Below are 10,809 nucleotides of genomic sequence, written 5' to 3'. Positions count from 1 at the left end.
AGAGAAATGTGAGTGCATCTAATGCTTTAGTTTTTCATGCCTGTTGGTGTTTTTGTTTTTGATTTTTTAGTTCCTTTTGATGGGGAAGATGAGAAGCAATATCTATGCTCTAGTTTTTCATGCTTGTTGGTGTTTTTGTTTTTGATTTTTTAGTTCCTTTTGATGGGGAAGATGAGAAGCAATATCTTTTTTTAGTTCCTTTTGATGGGGAAGATGAGAAGCAATATCTATGCTCTAGTTTTTCATGCCTGTTGGTGTTTTTGTTTTTATTTTTTTTATTTTTTTTTTGTTTTTTTAGTTCCTTTTGATGGGGAAGATGAGATGACAGACTTGCATTTTTGGAATTCAGCTTTTCTTTTTTAAGGTGTGCAATGGTGAATAATATAGATGTATATATGGTGCTACTGAGCTTACATTTTTTTTTTTGTTTTTTTTTTGAAAGTCAACTTTTCAAGGTTTTCATACTATTATTAGTTCCTTTCCAACTCCCCTTGTTATCACTAGATTTCCAACCACCAGCATCACTGCCTGACCCATTGCCTTTCTCACTGCCACCCCAACTCCCCTTATTATCATCACTAGCTTTCGAACCTCCAGCATCACTGCCTGATCCAGACTTCATGTTTTTGTTTTGGGGATGAAATCCAATGGAAAAAAGAAGTACATATTGTTTTGCCTCCATGATCTGTCACTTTTTCAGTTCAATGCAAATGCATGTTATTTTTTTAGGGTCTTCTGCTCTTGTAGGGTTGATATAATGTCTGAAATGTGAAAACAGATTTGAGGTTTCTTAGTGAATGATTATGTCCACTGGAATATACTAATGCTTATAATGATGATCCTCATATTAAAATTGAGCAGGTTGATACTATGAAATGTGAAAACAGATTTGAGGTTTCTTAGTGAATGATTATGTTCATTGGAATATACTAATGCTTATAATGATGATCCTCATATTTAAAATTGAGCAAAGACACAGAAAAATTCCTATCCAATTCATATCTTAGAATTTTGAAACAAATATTCTGCTCCTAACTCATAATATGATTAAGATGTACTTGATTTATCACTATTTTCACTTTGTTTTATTACAGTGAGACAAAATGCCACAACGCAATGCAAAACAAAAGAGTAAAAGACCGATGTCCCAACCTCCAATACTTCCTAATTCCAGCTCACTACCTAGTCCTACGCCACAGTCCAACTCACCACCACCTCGAGAGCTGCATGATAGTGACTCACCAAGTTCAGATCGCACTGTCTCGGAGTCAACAACTTCTAATTCTAATTCATCATCAAGTCAGAAAAGGATCACAATACGCCCAGTAGGCACATCGTAAGTCTTATATTGATAATTGTACTATCTTTACCTTTATTTCTAACATTTATACGTTGTTGCAGGTTTGAACCATTCGGAGCGCATAGGGGAATTATCAAAGCCATTACTCGGATATTCCCCGATGCTATAAAAACATATAGGGTTGCCCCTACACATATGAAGAACGTGTGGTTTAACGAATTCAAGGTATAATACTTTATAATTACTATTGGGACAATCTTACTTACGTTTACTAATTTCAATTTGTTTTCTTTTTAATTTTATAAAAGAAATTTTATGAGTGGAATCCTGAAGACGAGGCAACTATTGAGAGTATATTTCACAAAAGAGCTCCTAGAAGATTGTCTGACACGTTGCTAGAGGTGCGCAAGAACTTGGAAGAAGGTAAGGCAAAACCAGATTGGATGAATGATCATGTTTTGGCTCAATACCGCATCATTTGGGATTCAGAGGGTTTCAAGAAGAATGCTATGAAGAATAAAATAAATAGAAATTCAGATTGCGGGGGGTTGGGACCGTCACTACACACTGCAGGTTCAATCCCCATTACTGAGCACAGGAGAAGATTGGTAAGTCTTTAAGTGATTACTATTTAAACTAGTTAAAGAAACAACATTAACATTTGGTTTATTGTTCTTGAATAGAAAGAAAAGTTAGGAGTGGAGCCATCTCATGCAGCGTTGTTCCAGGCCACACACAAACGCAAAAAGACAGATGAGTTTGTGTGCAAAAAGGCTCAACAAGTAATGGTAAGATATTAAAACTTTTCCTAGACACTTGTAATATTGCTTTTACTATTTTTCAGATTGATACCCCTAAACTTACTAGCTACTAAAGCCATCTAGCTAAATTAGAGTGAGAGGGGTGAGGCAGAGAGGATTCTATATAATATTTGATGAGAATATGAAAATAATGAGGGAAAAATGGTGAGTGGAAATATGATGAGGAAATTAGGATAATTTGTTTGTTTTGCAGCTGCAGGTGCATACAGATTACAGAGTTGAGGAATTGAGGCAGTAAACTAGCAAGATAGGCTGAGGTTTGCTCCTATGAAGCAAATTGGCTGAGGAGGGAGCCTTGGCTTTATTTTTTTATGAATGCAGCAGTGATACTCAAGATGGGTTGAGCTGGTTTGAGTTTTGTTGGAGTTAGTTGATAAATTGATTTTGTTAGATGGTTTAGCAGTAAGTAGTTGATTGTTTAATGAGCTGAACTTGTGTTGAGGGACTTGGGGGGTTATTGCATAAAGGGGCTTTTACTTGCATACATCTTTAGTCTCCCTTAGCTTGTCCATTTTTTAATCGGCTGAGTGCTCCTCTTGTTTTTGTATAGCATACAGTGAGGTGGGAGTACTCTAGAGTAGATATTGATTTATTATGATTGAAAGCAGTGTTGAAAGTTGATGAGGTTGATGGTGGTATAAGGACTAAAGTCATCTAGCATGCTACAATTTGTTTTAGTTCCTAGTGTTGACTAGCATGCACCCATAACCCCCACCAAACAGCTAAGCCCTTTTTATATTTTATTTTGTCATAACATTTGAGTAGACCAAATTGTTAAAGTGAAGAAATAGGGAGAACAGATTATGATAGAAAAGGGAATGGTATAATGCTGTCTTAGAAATGAAATGAATTGCTTTTGTTGATTTTTAAATTAAATGATGTCTTTCTATGGAAGCAAGCTATTGATTCATATTTCGAAATATTTGTATGCTTTTGTCTGCTTTTGCCAATCAAGTGTAATGCTTTCTTACATATTATAAGTCTAAAAAAATGCTTATCAATATAGGAGACTGTAATTCAAATACAACAAACTCAACCTGAGCTTGAAGACTCGGTTGCATGGTATGAGGCTGCCGGTGGTCTCAAGAAAGGATGATCAGTTTTTGGATTCGGATCAGATTCCCAGCACTACTTCCCGGAGGCTGCGAAACAAAAGAACTCAAAATCTGGAGAACCATCTACAGATTCAGCTCGTGATGAACAACTTATGCAATTAAAGGAAGAGAATAAGTATATCTTGGAGAAAGTTCAAATGCTCGAAGCTCAACTTGCTGCACTTAGAGGTATAAATCTGCCATCGTTCCAATCTTCTCCTAATTTGCATGGGGCCGGTAGTCATGAAAGCAGTGGTGTTGCGTTAGATGACATCGGATTGAATGATGATACACAATTTCCTTTGCAAGAGGAATAGATCAAAGATTCTAACCTTTTTTTTGTGATGCTACTTGTTATTATAAATGTATGAAGACTTTGATCTGTAAAGTAGCATTTAGAATCTAAAACTAGTATTTTGAAGGTGAATATTAGAATCAAAACATTGTATAACTAAATTTGCTATTTGAATGTATAATTTTTGTAGCGATATTGTATGGTTTTGTAATTCTTACTTGTTTTAAAATTGATAAAGCAGTGTATAATTTATATAAAAATGCATACTGAAATTGATAAAGCAGTGTATAATTTATATAAAAATGCATATTAAAAATGCTACAGTCAGGCTGGAATTTTCCGACCACCAAGTGAGCGGTAATTCCGACCATAATTCGAAAGTGGTCGGAGTGAAAACGATCATCACAAAATATGATGGTCCAAATTTCCGACCACCAGATGGTCGGAAATACCGCAAATGGTGGTCGGAACGTCTGGACCACCGTATTTTGTGGTGGTCGTTTTCACGCCGACCACTTTCGTTTTGTGGTCGGAAATACCGACCACCTCTCCGCATGGTCGGTATTTCCGACCAAGGTTTTTCCGGATACCCATTTTGGTCGGAAAGTGGTCGGAAAGTGGTGATTCCGACCGGGTTTAGGGTGTTTCCGACCACATTTTGGTGGTCGGAAACAACGTGATTTCCAGCAGTGGTGCCCCGTGGACAGAATAGAGGTCGTACAATTGGACGGTTTTTGGATTTGCATCTGTCAAAGCACACTTTAAAGGTAAAAACATTCTAACTCTCTCTTTAAACGTAGAATCTAGAAAAAAAACATTTGATACTTCCGCTGCGCATATATGAATTTTCCTAACAATTAGCTCGTCATTTACCTGTCTCGAAAAATTATTGTGTGGACCATAATAAAAAGTACATTTTTAATATATTAAAAGTACATTATTTATGTACTAAATATACATTATACAAAATAATGTACTTTCAATACTCAAATATGTAATTTTCCTGAATACAATGTACATTTTTAATATATTAAAATTACATAATACACACAATAATGATTCACCCGACTCAGATTGGGTATATTTACTCCAGATTCGGATATCCATTAAACAAAGCAATTTGAATTTTGATTTTGTCAGGTTGTCAAGTTGGGCGAATTCTGCTCAGTATGATATATAAGAGCAACCTTAGGTACATGCCAAGAAATCTTCTAGGGAACCAAGTCACCTAAGGAAGCAATGGGTGATAAGTGCCAAAGATACTAACTTTTGTGGGGTATTTAAGAGACATATTATGCTATAAATGGAGTCCCTTGAGTGTAATACATGTTTAGAATAGCTTATTTTGACTAAAGATATGTGCAAGGACTAATTGTGGTTGCATTTGTGAAAGATAGGGAAAGTTGTAATTTTCAGGTTATTTCGGCGACAATTCGGTAATTTGAGCATATCTTGAGCTAGAAGAGTCTAAATGTGGTGATTTAAGCGGCCATAGAATGGTAACTTAAAGTGGTACAACTTTGATGAAGATCGAAAAGGCAAAATCAGGTTGTGGCACGGTTCACGAATGGTCCACGTTCGTTGATCGCGCGTGAAGAAATTCCAGAAAGTTCTATGAACCCGTCCACGAACGTGGACGGGCTCGTGGACTAACTCCAGCGCGAGTTTTAAAAAGAATGCTTTGGAGGGAAGGAAGTTAGGTTTAGACATTTGGTAGGCATCTTAGCACTTAGAATTTAATTTACATTCAGATTTCATCTCTCATTTGAGAGCTTAGAGTAGATTTCTTTCTCTCTCTAAGAGATATCAACTAGCTACAAGTGATGTACTTTGGGAGATTCAATTGAAGACTTCAATTTGGTAATTCATCTCTATTTCCATATTCATTTCATTCCATTTGTGCTAGATTGAATTCTTTGCAATTGCTATTTCAAACTCATCATGATTTGTGGCTAGATTAACCTAGGAGTTGGATTTGATGATCTAGAACTGATGCATGTTGATCCTTAATTGTTGAATCGATGATATTCTTGCTATTATGTCTTAAATTGCTTTTGTGTGGATGATGAGATGCTTTGATCCTTTGTTCATTAATGGCCATAATGAGTGAGGAGTGAGAGAGAGTGGTTGTAGCAAGAGATTGTCCCTCCACGTAGTCTTACCCATACACATTCCCGCCCTAAGTCCGCAAGGACTAGGCCCGAAAGGATTGGTACACAAAGTGTTTGATAAAATACCCCAACCGAATGAGGGAATGGGAGTCCAAGTTTGACATAGCTTGCTGTTTGTGCCTTGCAATCCCTTAAGTCTAGACATGATTGTTATGAAATATTACTACGAAAATAATATTTCTGGAAATTAACAAGCACAAATACGAAAGGAATTTTTTGGAAAGTAGTTAGCTTGAGTCATGTACTCACTACACTATCCTTAAAACCTTATTTGCTACCTCCCTTGGTGCTAGGAGCGTTGTAGCCTAGGTTTCACAGGATAAAACAAGCTACGATTTCGAGTTTGAGCACTCAAACTACGAAATCCGGCGAACAAGAACAAGAGCGTGAAACAGTAGGCTAAGAAATGAGTAGAAGCAGTGTTTCGACAGAGAAAACAATATTTCTTGTTATGTAAATCTGCTGCTTCTACACTCAACTTATATAGGAGTTGAAGGATTAAATAGCATTTAATCATGGCACTTAATCTGATAATAAACCCAGACTTGTAACCCCTGTAATTGTAGACCACTACTTGAGAATTGATTCAGATAATAAAAGTTGGAATTAACCCGGCCAGAAGGCTGAACTGTTAACGACTCTGGTTCACAATTAAGGCCGAGACCACGAGTCCATGGCCGAAAAAGCCGACTCTGGTTCACGATTAAGGCCGAGACCACGAGTCCATGGCCGAATCGTTAGTGTCTCTGTATTAGAAAAAGTTTCAAAAATTGACGCCAATGTTCTGAACGACATTCATGCCAGCACACACAAGTCAAGCCTTTTCAGGCTCATTTTGGGATTTGATTTGCCTCCTCTGCGCGAGAGAGAGAGTCTTTATGCTATACAATTCACTAAGCATAAGAAAGACTCTTGTATAAATAGTGGTGCAAACCCACTTCCCAAACCAATGTGGGACAAAGCCTTATTCTAAAACTTTTCTCACCATTTTACACATGAACTTAAATTGAGACCTTATAAATTTGAAATATGAACTAAAAATAAACCATTAAAAAATGATTTTTTTTTTTAATCAGGAAGAGAGGAAGATTCCCCACTCAATCTAAACGCATTTCAAGTGCAGAACATCCCCCTTATTCATCAGGCAAAAGTTACACAGATGAGTGAGGTAGAACCTGCATAGTCCACAATCTTTATTCATGACAGAGAGAAACTAACACCTACAAAGTAATTCGTTACCCGACCATCATAAGTGGATCTCCTTTAAACTAATAATCAATTAATAGTCAACTATTATTTAGTGTGATGACAATATGACACCAGCCTCTGTTACCAATCTAAATTAGTGGTTACAAGATCGAACCTCAGTGGTAAAGGCATGGATTCTTTGGGTTGAAAAAGATGGAGAAAATATAGAATAAATATTACCTTATAAAAGATCATGAGTGTTTAAAAAAAAAACAATTAATACCTCAAAAAGTTAAAAATTAACGGGAAATGTTAAAAACCCATCCAAGATAATACTCCTACCTCCCATGGAGATTGGGCGGGAATAGAAGGAAAAAAAAAAAAAGATAAATAAAATGTTACATTTTAACATCATAGACAGATACTACATTGTAATAAAGCCAATAGTACTGAAAAATATCAATTAATGATCAATCATCATATTAAGGAGATTAAATGATGTTGATTGCTAAATAGACTTTCAATTTAAAATACATTAATTAATTGGGTCACACTTGTGTGAGACCGTCTCACGGATCCTTATTCGTGAGACGGGTCGGGTCAAAGCACCATGCAAATATCATACTTATATGTGCAAATGTCATACTTATATGCTCAAATATAACACTAATCAAGAATACAGTTTTTGTTACTTATAAGAGAAAAAGTAATACATTTTTCATAATAAGTAATGTTGACAAGTGCCCCTTACTTATAAGGGCAAATATAATACTTTTAAGAAAAAATGTAATACTTTTAAATCGAAATGTAAAAGTATTGTATTTTCCCTTTAAAGTATTACATTTACCATTATAAGTAACAAAAATTTTATTGTTGATTAGTATTGCATTTGAGCATATAAGTATGACATTTGTGTATATAAGTGTCACATTTGTATCTTTACCCAATCCGACCCGACCCGTCTCATGGTGAGACAGTCTCACACAAGTTTTTGCCTAATTAATTTAATCAAGATCTTATAATTTTTTTTTAATTTTAAATTAAAACTAAATAATCATTTAATTTCAAACCTAAACATGTGCAGGCCAAAATTGCACATGCATCCTAATAATAATAATAGTAACCTTGCCTACACGCATTCCTAAGAAAATACTAATACGGCATTAGCAACAAGGCCTATTGTTCCCACTATGAAGGAAAATGAGTTTGACCAAACAAATAACAACATGAAATTTGTGTATAAAATTCCACAAAAGGACAGATCCAACAACCCCCACCAATCACGTACACCCATCAAGGCATGAAGTACTGACCCATAACAGCACAGAACAATCTACCTACTCCAACGGATAACCATATGTCCACGTCCCACACCCATAGCCAATAGCTATTAACTACTCCCGAGAATTAATGTAGTTGGTTCGTTTCTAACCCAAATGTAGATTAAATTTCTTGTATAGTTATGTATACATAAAAATCAAAATTTAACTAGTGGGCTTATTGTACGATTCACAATTTATTTTTATAGTGGCTCTAGAAGCAAAGTCTTGTAGATTTAAGATTAGTTCAGCAAAAATGGGATCTTTAAAGTTTTTTTTTTTTAATTTAAAAAAAAAAAAGAAAAAGGAAAAAAAAATCTATGAAGTATAAACCACCAACTCTTTTATGGTGCAGAGTGAGTTCCTCAATCTCGCTGTATATATATACCCCAAACATCCCCGCTTATGCCATAACCTTCTCTCCCTCACCTTTCTTTAAGTGGTTTTCTCTTGGGCCAGATCCAAACTTCATTCAACTCAGGTATGTTAAGATCTAGAACTTGGCATTACTTTTTCGTGTTCATAGAAATGTTTTCTTTAGTGGGTTGTTTCTATATGAATTCAAAGGTGTAAAGATCGAACCTTTGATGGGTGGCTTAGGTAGTTTGTATTGATTAATGCTAATGTTTTGTAGGTTCATGCGAAATTAGATCTGATGGGTCTATTTATTGAAATGTCAAAGATAGGCTTAAGTTTAGTGTGTGTGGATTTAGGTTTTTGAAAGAAATGAAATGAAATGAATTGAATGTGAATTAGGATGTATTAGGATCTTGAATCCAATTTTGGGGAAAGAGATTATGCATGAAATTTTGTGATGTGTTTTAAATTTGATGAGATAAGAAACTGATAAATTTGTTTCTTATTTGTGAATAGAGAAGAAAATGGATTCCTTCTTGTTCACCTCAGAGTCTGTGAATGAAGGTCACCCAGACAAGCTGTGTGACCAAGTCTCAGATGCCATTCTTGATGCTTGTCTGGAGCAAGATCCAGACAGCAAGGTGGCCTGTGAGACCTGTTCCAAGACGAATATGGTTATGGTGTTTGGAGAGATCACGACGAAGGCGAAGGTGGACTACGAGAAGATAGTTCGTGACACCTGCCGAGGGATTGGGTTTATCTCGCCAGATGTTGGTCTTGACGCTGATAACTGCAAGGTCCTTGTTAACATTGAGCAACAGAGCCCTGACATTGCCCAGGGAGTTCATGGGCATTTCACCAAGAAGCCCGAGGAAATCGGAGCTGGTGATCAAGGCCACATGTTTGGTTATGCCACTGATGAAACCCCCGAGCTTATGCCTCTTACTCATGTCCTTGCTACCAAGCTCGGTGCCAAACTCACCGAGGTGAGAAAGAACAAAACTTGCGCGTGGCTCAGGCCTGATGGCAAGACCCAAGTTACAGTTGAGTACAGAAACGAAAATGGTGCTATGGTCCCGGTTAGGGTTCACACTGTTCTCATCTCGACCCAACACGACGAGACTGTTACCAACGATCAAATCGCCAAGGATTTGAAGGAACACGTGATCAAGCCTGTGATCCCGGCTAAGTATCTTGATGACAAGACCATCTTCCACCTTAATCCATCAGGCCGGTTTGTGATTGGTGGTCCACACGGAGATGCTGGACTAACTGGCCGCAAGATTATTATTGACACATACGGAGGGTGGGGAGCTCATGGTGGAGGCGCTTTCTCGGGGAAGGATCCAACGAAGGTGGACAGAAGTGGTGCCTACATTGTTAGGCAAGCAGCCAAGAGTGTGGTGGCCTCGGGACTTGCTCGTAGATGTCTTGTGCAGGTTTCATACGCCATTGGTGTGGCAGAACCTCTTTCGGTGTTTGTTGACACTTACAAGACAGGGAAGATTCCAGACAAGGATATATTGGTTCTGATTAAGGAGAACTTCGACTTTAGGCCCGGAATGATCACAATCAACCTCGATTTGAAGAGAGGGGGTAAGTTCAGGTACCAGAAGACTGCTGCATATGGTCACTTTGGCCGCGAAGATGCTGACTTCACCTGGGAAACCGTCAAGATCCTCAAGCCCAAAGCTTGAACTTTTCTGCAGACAGATTGATTAGATTATCCTGCACCCATTGTTCTGGTTGCACACGAATAAACGAACACATTTGATAAATGTTTGCATCCAAGCCTCCACTATGGCAGGAAGAAGAAGGGGCTATCGGGTTGTTAGAGGATTTTAAGATTTCTCAGTAGTTTTTTTTACCTTTCCAGTGTTTATTTTTGAGGCAACAATCACTGTGTTTTTGGATTGTTTCATTTTAATTAGGTTGAGTTTGTGAAAATGATTTCCTCTATTGTTGAGTTTGTGAAAATGCATTCGGTTTGAAGTAATCTTTCTGTCCTTTTTTTTTTCATTTTCTTTTTCCTTGCTATTTTTCATGCATGAAGCAGATAAATCAGGGCATGGAATCAGTTCCTTCACAGATCAATTTATATATAGGCCATGTTTAGATAACATAGCTAAGTTAATTTTGGCTGATTTAATTAAGTTTGGCTAATTTGATTCGTTAATAAGCTACATTGATGGACTGTTTGGTGGATATGAATTGCATTGCAATTCCACCATAATTTTTTAGCCACCCCAATTATTTAGTTGGAG

At 36.9% G+C, this 10,809-nt stretch overlaps 2 protein-coding genes across 3 annotated transcripts; both read left to right on the top strand.

Annotated features, from left to right (window-relative positions):
• The first annotated feature begins 1,142 nt into the window (after positions 1–1,142).
• Positions 1,143–3,532, top strand: LOC116023409. Its single transcript, XM_031264409.1, has 5 exons — positions 1,143–1,336; positions 1,402–1,525; positions 1,609–1,908; positions 1,984–2,088; positions 3,248–3,532. Exons 1-5 carry the CDS (start codon positions 1,143–1,145, stop codon positions 3,530–3,532), a joined length of 1,008 nt encoding a protein of 335 aa, XP_031120269.1.
• A 5,004-nt stretch (positions 3,533–8,536) lies between these two features.
• On the top strand, positions 8,537–10,541 carry LOC116022734 (S-adenosylmethionine synthase 3-like). 2 transcript variants are annotated; one of them, XM_031263583.1, is made up of 2 exons: positions 8,537–8,669; positions 9,062–10,541. In XM_031263583.1, the coding sequence occupies exon 2, from the start codon at positions 9,070–9,072 to the stop codon at positions 10,240–10,242; it is 1,173 nt and encodes a 390-aa protein (XP_031119443.1). In that variant the 5' UTR covers positions 8,537–8,669; positions 9,062–9,069; the 3' UTR covers positions 10,243–10,541. The 2 variants fall into 2 exon arrangements, with proteins under 2 accessions (XP_031119443.1, XP_031119444.1); XM_031263584.1 differs by having other exon boundaries at positions 8,564–8,669; positions 9,067–10,541.
• Positions 10,542–10,809: the final 268 nt, after the last annotated feature.

This window comes from Ipomoea triloba, chromosome 6 (genome assembly GCF_003576645.1).
Source record: "Ipomoea triloba cultivar NCNSP0323 chromosome 6, ASM357664v1".
NCBI lineage: Eukaryota > Viridiplantae > Streptophyta > Magnoliopsida > Solanales > Convolvulaceae > Ipomoea > Ipomoea triloba.
Note: the sequence above shows the minus strand (reverse complement) of the source record. Positions and strands in the feature narration are given on the sequence as shown.

What these genes read in the sequence shown, in the direction of transcription:
- LOC116023409 (XM_031264409.1), top strand. Translation starts at nt 1,143, where the DNA reads ATGTCCCAACCTCCAATACTTCCTAATTCCAGCTCACTACCTAGTCCT. An exon ending in TGTGGTTTAACGAATTCAAG is followed by an intron (nt 1,526 to 1,608) that starts GTATAATACTTT and finishes ATTTTATAAAAG; the next exon opens with AAATTTTATGAGTGGAATCC. An exon ending in CTGAGCACAGGAGAAGATTG is followed by an intron (nt 1,909 to 1,983) that starts GTAAGTCTTTAA and finishes GTTCTTGAATAG; the next exon opens with AAAGAAAAGTTAGGAGTGGA.
- LOC116022734 (XM_031263583.1), top strand. Translation starts at nt 9,070, where the DNA reads ATGGATTCCTTCTTGTTCACCTCAGAGTCTGTGAATGAAGGTCACCCA.